Source organism: Bactrocera neohumeralis, chromosome 2 (genome assembly GCF_024586455.1).
Source record: "Bactrocera neohumeralis isolate Rockhampton chromosome 2, APGP_CSIRO_Bneo_wtdbg2-racon-allhic-juicebox.fasta_v2, whole genome shotgun sequence".
Classification (NCBI taxonomy): domain Eukaryota; kingdom Metazoa; phylum Arthropoda; class Insecta; order Diptera; family Tephritidae; genus Bactrocera; species Bactrocera neohumeralis.
The window spans coordinates 27,826,120-27,841,014 of NC_065919.1; the positions used below are offsets into that span (position 1 = coordinate 27,826,120).

The 14,895-nt window shown below is 34.3% G+C and overlaps 1 protein-coding gene across 2 annotated transcripts in view; it reads left to right on the top strand.

Moving 5' to 3' along the window:
- LOC126767918 (organic cation transporter-like protein) overlaps positions 1-14,895 on the top strand; it is a 107,890-nt gene that overhangs the window by 32,721 nt on the left and 60,274 nt on the right. Inside the window, exon 1 of one of the 2 annotated variants that reach the window (XM_050485702.1) lies at positions 5,656-6,128. The exons of the other annotated variant lie outside the window; for it this stretch is intronic. Within the exon in view, the coding sequence (XP_050341659.1) occupies positions 5,907-6,128 (222 nt within the window). The 5' untranslated portion in view covers positions 5,656-5,906. Of the gene's footprint in view, positions 1-5,655; positions 6,129-14,895 lie in introns of those variants that run through there. 2 annotated transcript variants of the gene reach the window in all.

The following is a 14,895-nucleotide window of genomic DNA, read 5'->3' on the forward strand; positions in this document are numbered from 1 at the left end:
AAGCTGATGCATGCTCCTTATCAGTTCTTCGCCGCTGTGTAGCTCGGCCGGCAATACTTCAGCGCAGCCGATTTGTTGTTCTTCAGGCGGCTAATTGCTATTCGAACTTCTTCATGGTCGGGCAATGGTCTGCTCCATCGTCATTGATTGGGCAATCGGGTTCACCTTCTCCTGGTGTTGTACGTTCACTGCCATTCAGCAGACTGAAGAAGTGTTCCCTCCATAATTTAAGTATGCTGTGGGCATCGGTGACCAGATCATCTTTGGGGGTTCTACAGGAGTATTTTTTCCATACACATATACGTTATGTGCATGTATTATATGTCAACCTTTTTGTTTTATTCCATTTATGTTCTTATCGATTAACATTAATCGATTAATCGGGCTTACATCAATAAATCCAGCAAATAGATTACATGTGAGAAAATAAACAACAATTTAAATTATAAACGAGATTAAAAATAAAGATTTATGAAACAAGTAATTTTTTTTCCGATGCAAATTTCGCTGTATAAAGATAGTAATGCCGGTTTGAAATGTCTACTGTAAAACGTGATAACAAAATACATATATATTTTTTTTAAATTAAAGAGTGATCATTGATAGAGCAAATTGAACCAAATTTACTCAGCTCTTTTGTTGTTGGGGGTCGGAAAATTGGACAATTCCAAAAAGTTATTTTTTTTCATACAAAATTGTTTTTTTTTTCAATTATTTGAATCATTCAAATTTGTCGTTTGGTTTCTTTATTCCGGCTATTCAAAAAAAAAAAAATGATTGAAAATTATTCAGTGAAAACGTTATGTGTGTTTCACACAAACTGATCAATTACAGATTGAAATTTGTTACGATGCCACGAAGAGGTCGCGCTAATATCGCTCGGCTTGCTTTTTACCATCAACATATGGCAGCCCACACATGAACGAGTACTCCCAGGATGCGATGGCATACGTGTGAAATTATGGATCGCGGTCAATCAGCAAGCGATCGTCACGATGTCCCAGTACGACTTTTCAAACAACAGCTACGATGTTTGATGGACTTTATCTTGAAGCAACGTATGGTATACAAGTGTATGGAGCTGTTAGACGCTGGATGTACTCTGTTGAGTTGCAAACGGTTTGCCGCATGTACACATTCTTCTTTGAATGGTGGATGGTGGTTCCAACAGATCAAATTGATGACTGATGCAGAGAAAGATCCAGTATTATACGAAGTGATGAAAACCAATCTGGTTCATGGACCTTGCGGACACCACAATCTCACTTCGGTTTGTATGTCTGATAATAAATGCACGAAACACTATCCACGTGCTTTTCTTTCGGAAACGCAAATTGGAAATGATGACAATGGCAGAACATTTAGCATTCAACTTAGAGGAGTGAATATCGAAGTCGACAACACATGGATCGTACCATATTCGCCACTATTGTCTAATTCGTTCAAAACTCATATCAATGTTGAATATTACAGTTTGGTAATATCGATCAAATACGTTTGTAAGTACGTCACCAAAGAAAGCAACATGGTGGTTATTGGCCCTGAAGGAGATGAGATCAGCTAGTATCAAATGGGTCGATACGTGAGCTGCAATGAGGCGTTTTGTGAGATATTTACTTTTGCATTTCATGACCATTTTCCGACTGTTGTGCATCTCGAAGTTCATTTGGAGAATGGCCAAAGAGTGTATTTATACATTACAGCCAGTGGAAAAACCGCCAGCAACCAAATTGACCTTGACGAGTTTTTTCTCAACTTGCGTCAGCGATCCGTTTGCAAGAACATTGATCTATTCGGAAATGCCATGATATTAGACATGGAGTGCATCGTCGAAGAAATGGTTACGCAGAAAGCAAGGTCAACCAGTAGAAGAACATCCAGGTGTGTTCGCAACTAATGCCTGAGGACGAATTAACACAATCCACCCGAAAAACGACGATTGCTTCTACCTTCGATTGCTACTAATTAATGTACGTATTTAAATTCAAAATCATTTGAGTCATTGCGTACTGTGAGTGAAACGATGTGTGCAACTTTTTGAGAAGCATGCCAGCAATTACAATTGTTGGAACATGATAATCAATGGAATCAAACGATGGACGATTCGATAGCTACTTCGCATGCCACTGAAGTTCGCACACTTTTTGCGATGATCGACATATAAGCCTTCAAATCCGCGTAAATTATGGGATACGTCCAGAAATTACATTGCCGAAGACATTTTACATCGTATTCGATAAAAATTGGAAATAGGCAAATTCCGGTTGATACTTCCAGTGGTCAATTTCCTCTGCGAAATCTTCAACGAAATATGAACTCATCACGAATGTTTATAGCAACATTGGCCAAATTATCGTAACTACGATTGCTTGAGTGCACGCGCAATTTTAGCTGCCAAAAACACGAAGCCGTGAATTATCCAGTGGAGTTTTTAAAATTTTTGGACAGACTTGGTATGCCGCCGCATTATTTGCGTTTCAAAGTTGGATCTGTCAATGGAACCCTAATGATTGTGTCGCAGCTTTCAAATACAAGGGGCAAAATGCTTGATTCTGCAAATTCCTTTGAGTTCAAACGATTTGCCATTTCAGTTCAACGTATTCAAATCCAGGGAAAATTGCATTTCCAATGACAATCAACAGGACACAAGGATAGTCGCTAGAGGTGTGTGGCATAAATCCGGAAATGCCATGTTTTTCAAACGGTCAGTTATATGTGGCGTGTTCACGAGTTGGAAAACCATCTTCTCTGAACATTTACGTATAATGTTGTTTATCAAGCTGCGTTACATTGAAAAAATTTAGAAAAATCGAAAATAAATGATTTTTAATGCAACGAAAATTCAACTTTCTTTTCATTTCAAAACACATAATTTCACGCAGGACAACGCCTGCCGGGTTAGCTAGTTTCTAATATTTTTGATAAATCACATGTCACTAACTCATTGCTTATTAAACAAAAATTCGATACTGCAAAAAGTACCGCTATATAGTGTTTTCAAATATGCACAACGCTTGAAAATTTTGAATGAATAGCGCAAAAGCTTTGAAAAAATGTTAAAATAATGCATCATGTCATAAAATCTGATGACGTACCTGGCACTATTTGTTTCACACTAAGACAAATGCGATTTTAGAATTGTTTTTAGAAATGTTTCATGTATTTGGCTTGCTAAAGAATATGTGTAGAGTGTTTGACTAACATTTTGTGGCTGTGTACTCGAAACTTAACTAAAGGGAAGCTTATATTTTTAGGCAAATTAAAGAACACTCTAAAGCCACCGAGGGCTTTTAAGGGGTGACAAAGCTTCTAAAGTAGTTTTAGTGCTCCATTGGTAGCTTATGGATAGAATTTCGGCCGAAACTGTGCATGGATCTGTAGCTTAATTCCTTTACAGAATGTGAATGAAAAGATTTGCAGTGTCTGCTATCTGAACTTCTTCTGCTTGATTCTTATTTTAACTGAATCAAATAAAAATATTCTGGGCCACGCCAAGATATTGGTATATGTAACTGCATGCTGGTGTTATTATATTGTAGTAAAATTAAATATAGTACATACATACGAACATATGTATATACACAATAAGATTTGTGCAAACCACACATTCATTGAACACGAACACAAACAATGCGGTTGCCAAGTGCATTCACATTTTGCTGTCTTTTGGCAACAAAGTGAACACCCCCCATGTACCGCACGGTTAGTGGTAGATAATCAGTCAGTTATGGTGTATGGTATATGTATGTACACCAATGCATACATATAAACAACCACTGCATTTCGTTGACGTTCACTGCGTTGTCATGGCGAAGGGAAAGATTTTCTTAGCGGTGCTATTTGGGGCTCAGTTTGTTTGGGTTTAGGCGGCGAACTTGAACTTGATTTAAAATATAAACGGTCGCGCGGTAAATGCATGGCTGCCAACAAATTGGCGAGACTAGAAAGAATGCGTCCGCGAGTTATGGTTACAGCCGAGGAAAAATGTAATGAAACGAGAAGATATTTTGTGGCAGCAAAATGAATGCGGTGAATTTATTAATGAGCTGAGATCTGCTGGGACTTTCAGGCGTTGAGTCGTAGGTTTGAAAACTGGGTTATGTGGATGTGGTTATTAGAGGATAACTGTTATATCAAGCCATGGCTCATCTTATTACATTGCCTATAAAACGATGGACATTGGTACATTGATAGAAAGAAGGTAGAAGCTTAAGAGCAATTTCGGTATAATGAAACAAATTATAGGCATCCAGTTAAGCTCTGATCTCCTAGAAATATGTCAAACACTGCCTTTTGAAAGTAAAGAAGAGCTTGTTTTAAAATTACTCTATAGGTGGTGAAATTTACTGTGGATGACAAGTGAACCATGACAGTTTTCTGATGTTTACTCTATAAAGTATTATTATATTCCATAATTTTAATAAATATTTTACTAACTAACCTTTGAAAAAAAATTGACATTTGTTTAGTTGGAATTTGTGTTTGACTATAACTGAAATATATATGTATATTAGAGATTTCAACGCGGCGATGATTGCTTAAGTACATATACCATATTTAACTTCCAAGTGATGTCTTTCACGACAGTTTTTAAGCCTTAATCAAGTTTGTCATTTTCATGAGAGCCAAATAGGCAGACAAGCTCAGTGAAGTAACTTGTAATATAATATGATAAATACTACGAGTATAATTAAATGTAATTTGCAAGCTAACTTCAATTCAAAAATCTTAGAAAAAAATAGCTACAACGTTTATCCTTTTCAGCAGATAATAAAACTGATATACTTAACTTTATTAGGGCGGAATATGGTCACAAACTTTTGTGTAAATATTTTCCAGGTATTTCCATTTTCTTTATGGCTCCATTCAAATCAACAGCGACAGTTCCTTTATTTTACGAGTTGATGACTCTTCAAACAGTAAGTGAGGTCAAGTGCTTGTCCATTATATTTTTTCGAATTAAAGCTGTTCAATCGAGATATTTTAGGACTGAAGGGTATTCGCTTGATTTGTACATATTTGTTGTTGATGTAGCTAATAAAAATATTCCTCGCTCAAAGGTACATACATACTTCACAAATTTGTATAAATTCCAAGATCAATCGTCACATTGAAACTGTAAGAATTAAGTATTTTCAAGTAATAATTTCAATAGCATAGCTTACACTCATATACAGGTAATCAGGGAAAAAATTCATAGTAACCAATTCGAATCGATAGCCCTATTGGCGAAAAGTATTTTGACCAGTCGTTTAGTTCAACTTATTAAAAATGGTAGTTAAGGCAATACAGGGGATAAATGCATACGAGATTCATTTGAAAAAATATAATACCTTAAATATCTGCAAAACTTTTATGGCTCTTTTACATATATTTTAAAGATAATTCTGTTCAACGAAATGTTAAAGAAAATAATGCATGTACTAACATCTTTTTCGTGGGCCAACCCATTGTTTAACCGCCAAAAGTTTCGTGTGTTGTACATTTTGATGTCGCTTCTTTTTGTTTGACTTATTTATTTTTGTTGATTTTTTATTTCGCATGTCTCTTTCACGTATAAAATCGCATTGCGAAAATGCAACGAAAAAGAATAGGAAGTGCATGGCAATCCGTTTCCCTTTTAGTGTTCGCGGGTACTTTGTACGACAACCATTTGGTTAAACCTTAGCCCATTTTAGTGGCTCGTGATCGGTACTGGTTTGCCCTTTGTGCGATTATACATATGTACATATTACGAAACCTTTGCAATTTCGAAGTGGATTCGATAAAAATTAAAATGCGTTTACTGGAGTGTTTAACTTAATTTAAAAAATAATATTAATAATATCGAAATTATTAAAAATAATTTTCATAGCCAGCGCAGTAAAAGTTAAAACCAGCTATAGAAAGATAAAAACACAATAAAAATGAGTTTCATACATCCGGATGTGAATATGGTCACAAGGCCAAACGCATCGGACATTTCCGATTACAACGGCAATGCGAGTACTGCTGTGACGTCACGCAATTATGATGACAGCGAAAGCTGCAGCGACGCTAGCGCTAGGGAGACTGCTGATCCATTGGATAATGTGTCGAAGCGTAAATCGGATAAAATTGAAATTAAAATTGTGCTCGTCAAATTGCAGGTGACTTCCCTGTTATTATGTAGTTTATCATATATTCATATGTATGTTTGAATTCATTTTTGTATATGAAATACATTTTTGTTGTAAGTGTAATGCACTTGTCGATTAATGTTTACTATTTATAGATTTTTACAATGCCTGCACATATAATTTGATGCATTCTAAAATTTTTAGTGGGGGAATACTCACACAAACATATGTATTTTTCTATAGATTTATTTGTTGTGGCACCAAACTGTCTACCTTAAAATTTTAGGTGAAATATATATAGTTTCAGTATAATAAATCCATCAACTCTTCCCCTTCAATAGTTCCAATATTGAATTGTGTTTGAATTATACATACATATGTATTTTACTTTCTGATTTCCCGTTAGTGTTTTAGGACTATTTGGTCTGGATTTTCCATCTTATGTTTAAGAAAATAAAATTTCTAAAATAAATATTGCGGGGCTAATACGATGTTCGCACAGATTGTTAATTGAGCCATCACGAAAATTTTCACAATTGAAAACCTAATTGCTTTCAAATTGTTATAGACATTGACAATTAATTTGAATGAATTTATTTATATGTATGTACATATGTATATAAAATAATTAACTTCAAAAATTTAGACTGCTGAGAAACCCGTTATGTTTATTTTCCAATGTGCTGAATACAATTTGATATAAATATCATGGCACCAAAAAGATTGAACACAGCTAACATGGCTTTAATTTCCACAATAAGTTCCACTATTTCTTCTTAGCATGATTAATATCAAATTGGAAAAAGAAAACTGATTAACACAATCGATTTTGACTATATTTATATATATTTTCGAAAAAATAAACATTTTAATGGGATCGAAGGGCATCACAGGATCACGTAGTATCTTGAAACATCTTGTTTTTTTCATAGTAGGAGGAAGCATCGAAAGCCGGAGTGCGGAACTTTAATCCGCTAAAGCTAACCTACTCCCAACTCATATCTCTCCCACGGACCCACCGGATTAAGTAATACCTCATGGGAAAGAAAAAAATCATTTATCATACGGACTGACTGACACCTAATATAATGTATATATGTATGTATATACTAATGTGATTGAAAGGTGAATTTTTAACATATATATTTATACGAGTGTTTTTCAAATCGGTTAATTTATTTTTCTGTAAGTTGATAGTACTGTTAGTGACATCTATGCTAAATTTCACGTCAAAATATTCATTAGTATTTGAGATAGGCGTCGTTTTGTGAGGCTCTAAAAGTGAATTCTTCGATTTTTACTATGTCTGAATTAATTGAAAAAAGAAGTGCGATAATGCGATTATTCGTGATCATTTCACCACATTTTTAACTAATATCATGCCGCAAACATCGCATGATTTACCTTCATGTAACTTCTGGCTATTCGGCAAATTCACATGACCACTCCGAGGACACTGCTTTGACTCAAATGAGGATATAAAAGCTGAATCGAACAAGGCTCTGATGGCCATCACGACGGAGGATTTTTCCAAGTGCTATGATAACTGGAAAATTCGTTGGCATAAGTATATTGCAGCGGGAGGGTAGATGATGAAGGAGATGAAATGGACAAAATTCACCTTTCAATTTGATCACAGTAATATTTGTTAGTTTTGTCATAATTACAGTTGGCGCTTCGCTGACAACTTTCCATTTACCAAAGGACTTACACATGAATAGTGTCTAAATTTCCATCGAAAAACAACCGCCAAGTAAAGTTTTTAACTTTTCCTTTACATACGTGCTCAGAGTTTTCTATGCACACTGCATACTTCGGACAGTACCAACTAAGGTTGTGATGGAATCGGAACAGATAGCTTCTAAAGCATCCATGTCCACTCAGGATTTGGTTTAGGTGGAAGTCGAGGTCTCCATGTTGTCTATCTATCCACAAATGGATGTTCGGGATTAGTCTGTGAGTCCACCGTCTTTTGGTTGAGGTTTGCTACCATTGCTGCCAAATTATGAGGTTCCTTTCTTTTTTACGCTTTCCGACGGCTATGATAGCTGGTCCAATCGCGCGAATTTGTCTCACTACCAGCTAGAACTTCAGCAACGTCACTTTATATCGTTCGGAAAGCACTTGTTACTGTATGGCAATGAGCCTATGCAGATCATTTATTTGTTTTTCAAATGCTTTAATATCTAGTGGCTGTATCTATATTGGTGATGCATACAAAATTATAGAACTCATTGCTTTTGCTATTATGTAAAGCTTCCCTTTTTTATTTAAAAATTTCAAAATATAGCGAATTTCTTCATTATTTTCACTCATTTTTGAACTGCTGTAAGTTTTTTTTTCAACTTCTCCGAATTTAATTTTTTTGGTTCAATGAAGCTTAAAATCTCACTTTTCCAACATTATATGTTATGACACAATGTGATTGGTAGAACTCGTTCCTTTACACGAAGTATATGCCAGGTGTTATTTAAATTTTAATTTGTTGTTCAATATTACCATTAGTTCTGCTGCGGCTGTGAGGTATTGTCGTATTCCCCTATGTTGAGTGACACTCTTTTTTCTACTTTTCTTGTACTTATGGGCAATACTTCTGTTGTCTGCTCAGCCAAATCTAAACTTATGGTAGCAAACCATTGTTTTCACGTTTTTTGGTTGATGTATTCTTAACATCCCGTCGTACATCAAGACCGAGCCTTGTGGTACTCCATTCGGCACGTCCGTGTCGAATCAAAATATCCTATTTTCAATCTTGAAACATCTGATCTCTTCTAAGGGGCACTGCTGGTATTTTTGTATGATAACCTTAGTTTACATTTCCATATATTTTTATTCTTATACATATGTATGTAATATAATTTTTGCGTTGGTATACATAGGGACATCTGTATATAAATTGCGTAGTTATTACGACATCGGTGAAAGAGAAATTTCCATATTTAAATATTAAGTGAAAATGTATACATACATATGTACATATGATTCCAATGCTCTGAACTTGCCCTAAATTTGTTAATTATTTTTACATTTGTCTTTTTTGTGTGCATATACTATGTTAAGCACATTATGGGAAGAAGTGGTATATAAATAGTACAAAAAAGTTTATAAACACTCGTACATGTGTTTGATAGATATGAGTATATAGTAGTGTGTGCTATTTGCATTCATTACAATAATTGATTGAACTATTACAATATATACTTATGCATATAACGAAAAATATAAAAGATATGTGCCTACAGAAATATTTTTATAAGCTTCTGCATACATTTCTCTATACCAAAAAAAGAAACGTGATCACCTAAGCTCATATGCACGGATCCACTAAAATGTCTTTTCACATACACATATATGTATATATATGAATACTCAAACATACTCTACATTATTGGCAAGTGGAAAGGGACACTACGGTGCAAAATGTACAAGTACATACGAGGGTGGTTGGAAAATCATTGATTTTTCTCAATACTGTTTTTGTTATAAAATTCATGAATAATACCTTTTTAGAGTTTTTATAACTATTTAAGAAGTCTTTGGGTCGCATTTTTATATATAGTACATATCTTATAACAGTGGCATCTGAGGCTTTTTTCCGTGATTTCTTTGCCACCAATTAATTTTTAAAGGTGTAAGCGCTCATTATAAATAAAGGTATATAAACATTATGGTGTTTAATTTAAAAAAAAAATTATTTCTTCGCGAACACATGCAAATTTTGCCCTTAATATGGCTTTAGAACCTTCTTTTTTGATTTTTCACGTTTTCACTAATTTTTGGAAAAATAATGAGTATACGGCTGGTTTTATCGAAAAAAGAATGTGAATAAAATATTAATATAATCATTGAATCAAGTTTCAGATACAAACTTTTCATTACAGTCTATATTTTTTCACTTTTTTATTAAATCGCTTATATTTTCGAAGCAAGGCATTTTTATGGCATGAGTGTATATAATGTATGTATGTTTTTTGCCAGAAATTTAATTTTCTACAACGGTTTACGATAATACCAGCTATTTACTAATTTTTTTAGAAAAATATGTGAAAACGTGAAAAATCAAAAAGAAAAGTACTTAAAGTCAAAATTAAGAGCTGAAATTTTCAGGATTTTTTTTCAACATATAACACCTTAATATACATTTGTATAATATAAGTATCCAAACATATTACATATCGTATATCACATGCTAACATAAGTATAATTAATCCTATTACTACACCTTATTATATTCAATCAGAAGTTAACTTGTAGCTTACCGTCAACGCATATGCACTATGTACACACTTTCTCTTATGAAACAAATTGTTACTCATACGCCATGACTCTCCTTTACTTCTTTTGATTGAATTTCTCCACCATGCGATAGAATACGCATGCATATGTGTGGGTGCATATGTTTATATGTGCAATTTGTAACTCATTATTGCAAGCTGCTTAGCAGAGTTTAAATCAAATTGACTAATGGATATTTACGCCGCTCACTAATAGGCCGGGAATAAGTTACAAATGGCACACAACAATTAAATGAGTATGCGATGCTTATACAGATATATGTGTACAAATTTCCATTTGGATATTCCATTCCATTCCATTCGTTGCTTAAATATTGTTGCCTTTGTCTGAAGGTTCAAAAGATTCTCAGAAGTTGATTTTTGATATGAGAAATTCATTCAAACGATTCTATGTCTATAACGCAGGTAAAATTCTATGATTTTAAATTTATTCCGCGATGTTAATGCGATTTTGAGACTTTTTCAGCCCGCAACTTTTTTGAGTCGAATCAAATTATTTTGCTTAAAAATTTTTTACAAGTACATATGTACATAATTGATGTACTAAGTATATTTATATTTCAAACAAATCATACTAGATATCAATATCAGTAGCGCTCAAGTAGCAGCAACAACAATGTTGGCAGCACATCAATATGCATATGTACATATGTACATTTGTATGTGCATACAGAGCATACATTTTTATTTTGCTGTTTCCACGCCTACTGTCGGTGGTGCCGGTAACGGAAGTTATGCCTACTTGTGTGCGTGATTAACTGGTACATATGTATATTGGAAGTATACGACAATCAATTGAAGGCAACTCATCAGTCAAATTATTTACAAATTAGTAACGAAGTGTACTCGTATAACAACCTTGAAGCTTGCCTGGAGCGGCGTAAACGATATTCGCGCTCATACACAAGAATTTAATGATTTACATACGCAACCATGCATATTTACATTTATAAATACATATGCACACAATATATGAATGATTACATTTACAATTATATTGAAATATTTGCTGGCATGTTAACATTTTGCACAGGTAGTGTAAATATTTACTTTATTTTTTAGGCTATAGGCACAGTAGCAATTTATTCAAGAAATGAGTAAATCAGCGGTGATTTTTGTTGCTTATTATTGTACATCAGGCACTAAAAACTCTTTCCATTGAAGTTATTTTTGCTGCATTCGATGAGCTATGTACTTTTCTGCTAGATTTGTATAAGCTTAGTTCTTTTCTTAAAAAAATAAATGTGATAGCAACAACAAAGTTAATTGAATTCATTACAAAAGTGTATAAAGTTACATCATTAAAGCTAGCTGAAGGAAAATGATTGTTTGTTAGATTTGTTCCTCCACATGTAAACTTAAGCCAGTTTTCGGATTATTTTAATATAAAGGTACTTTAGTAACCATGTATCATAGGGTTATGGAGAGCGTAAGCATGCAGATGTTATATACACTGACTTTAGCAAAACTCTCGATAACTCTCTCGACTCTCGTACAAAAACTTGATTGGCTTTTAGCCACGATTTCTTCAAAAGGTATCGTCTTACCTTTTCAATGAAACACAACGTGTGATATTTTGTGATACTCTTTCAGATTCAATTAATGTCTCTTCAGGTATTCCGCAATGTAGTCTTCTTGGTCCGATACTGTAATAGAATACTGAAAAATTTTATTATATGCCGACGATGTAAAGCTTTTTAAATCATATACTTCAACTGATGAAAGGTGTCTGTTGCAAACAGACTTAAACAGTTTAGTTGCCTAGTGTGTTAGAAATGATTTACCAATGTAAGACGATACGCTTTTCCCGTAGATCAAGGGTACCCAGTCCCAGGGTCTTTATATAATAAAACACTCTAGACTAAATCAAGTTTTTAACTTTGTTTATTTGGGAGCTAAATCTTAGTCTTCATATTCGAAATACCACGGTTTTGATCGCAAAAGATGTTCTTAGTTTTGTTAATCGTTGGTCTAAAGAATTTATAGATCCGTTTTTGCTAAAACACGTTTTACAACTTTGGTTAGATTTATATTAGAACACGGCTCTGTTGTATGGAATCCTAGCTACCATATCATTTTGACAAGTAGGAGTCTGCTCAAAAACAACTTTTCGGATGGGATTCTAGGTTAAGTCTACCTACACTTACCAGTCGTAGGAAAATGCTTAAAAAAAATCATGAATGAAACAGTTTGCAGTGCTTTCCTCTCGTCTGCAGTCAAATTTATACCCTTACTATTGAAATCTTCTAGATCAAATTTTTGAACTAATCGAACCATTCCACATAAAGAAAAATTAAAATAACGAAATCCTGTACAGCAATTTTATTTCAGAATCGAATTTATTAAAGTATATTATTTAATTCACTGACTAGTACATACAGTATAAAGTATATTGACAATGTTCGATACATGGAGGCTGGTGAAGTTATAGATCGATTACAAAAAAGTTTAGAATAGTGTTGGTACACCCCAAGGCTAATGAATGGCTAAGTTTTGTTTCGCTATGCTTGAGTCATCTATTGAAAAAGTCGGTTGATTATTGTGAGTTGCCTATTTCAAACTGCGTAGGAGATACATTATTTATTGTCGCAGAATTAGATAAAATTAGTTTTGTAGTTTATGAGATACGAAAGTTTACTTAAAAGACATGAGATGCCCTTTTCAAATCAGCCATGTTTGAACGTGCCGCGTGTGAGATCTATGTCAACTCTCGCGGTACAAATACGGAAAAATAAAGATAATAGAATCGTATCTGTTTAAAAAGGAAATATCACAGTCGGATTGTCAAATTGTAATAGTTTAAGAAATTGTATGGTTGAAGTTAACTTTTCACAAAGGATGTAACCTATTTATACCCTGAAAAGGGTATATTAAGTTCGTCACGAAGTTTGTAACACTCAGAAGCAAGCGTCGGAGTAAAGTAGTAAAGTATATATATATAGATGATCAGTATATTGAGCTGAGTCGATTTAGCCATGTCCGTCTGCCTGTCTGTCCGTCCGTCTGTCTGTCTGTATAAATACGAATAGTCCCTCAGTTTTTAAGATATCGTTTTGAAATTTTGCAAACGTCATTTTCTCTTCAAGAAGCTGATCATTTGTCGTAACTGCTGATAGCGGACTACTATAACATATAGCTGCCATACAAACTGAACGATCGGAATCAAATGCTGGTATGGAAAACTTTTGCATTTGACAAGACATATTCACGAAATTTGGTATAGATTATTTTCTACGGCATCAATGTAATCTCCGAAGATACACATAGCTTCCATACAAACTGAACACATAGTTACTAAAAGAAATGCACCTGTGAGGGTATATTAGCTTCGGTGCAGCCGAAGTAAACATTTTTCTTGTTTAATTGCTTCAATCAGTTAAAGTGATTAATTAAATTTAATTTTACAATATGGACATATAAACAAAACAGTTTTAAGAAGTATTTCTGTGGGAGTTATTTTTAAGAATAATTTCTATGTATACGAAGTTTTGAATTTAATATATTTAAACATAAAATGTTGATCTAATTAAGAGTAAAGGCCAATATTCTTGTTAAAAATATTAAGTTGTGAAATATTCCTTATATTTAAGTCTCCCCATATTTACTTAAATACAATTGACAAAATTAAACTAGTACACTACTCAAGGCAAATATTTTTAAAGCTTTGATTTAGAGACCCTATATCTTCTGGCTTGCCTTCGACATTCAAGGAATCTAAAAAAAATTGTAATAATAGTTTCACGTGCATAGAACGTGCGAAATCAATGAACCAGTTGATACGAGAAAATAAATCAAAAGAGAAAAACAGTTAAAAAGCTCAATGGCCTACCGAAGAACTTCCCATAAAACACCAACAACTACGAAATGAAAACGAGGGCAAATCGTACTGGCACCAATGACGAAATAAATGAGATGACGAAACGAAAATGGGTGTAACGCTGTACATATATAAATATATGCAACAGTTTTCGGAGCAAGAGGAGCATAGAAACGTGAAACACGAAACAAACCGATGCATGGCCTTAACATTCAAAGCAGACACAACCGTATGTGCCAACGAAGAGAAGACTTTTGGGAGCATTGCGTTAGTTAACCGGCCTTTTTGTCAGCGGCGGCAACAGCTGATGACTGCGTTGATGTTTCGAAACGTACAGAAAGCTTTTGGTAAAAGCTTTTAGTGTTTGGCGTAAAAAGCGCGGACAAATAGAGTTGGAGAAAGTGGATTGCATTCTCGATTTCTAGTGATAAGCACGTGACTTTGAAACAGAAACTTTCACCAAATAAGAGTGTGTGTTCACATATATATACACAAGAATTCGTAGTACTGAGGCTTGTACCGAGCTCAGCTGTTTTGCGCCGCTATTGCGTGGGGTCACTTACATCCCTGGCCTACACCTCAAGATGCCGTCCACACAGGCAGGTATAGGAACGATGCGACGTCGACTGCTGCTGTGTCTACCAACTTTTTTCCATAATATTTTGTAGCTTGTTTGTGGCGAGTC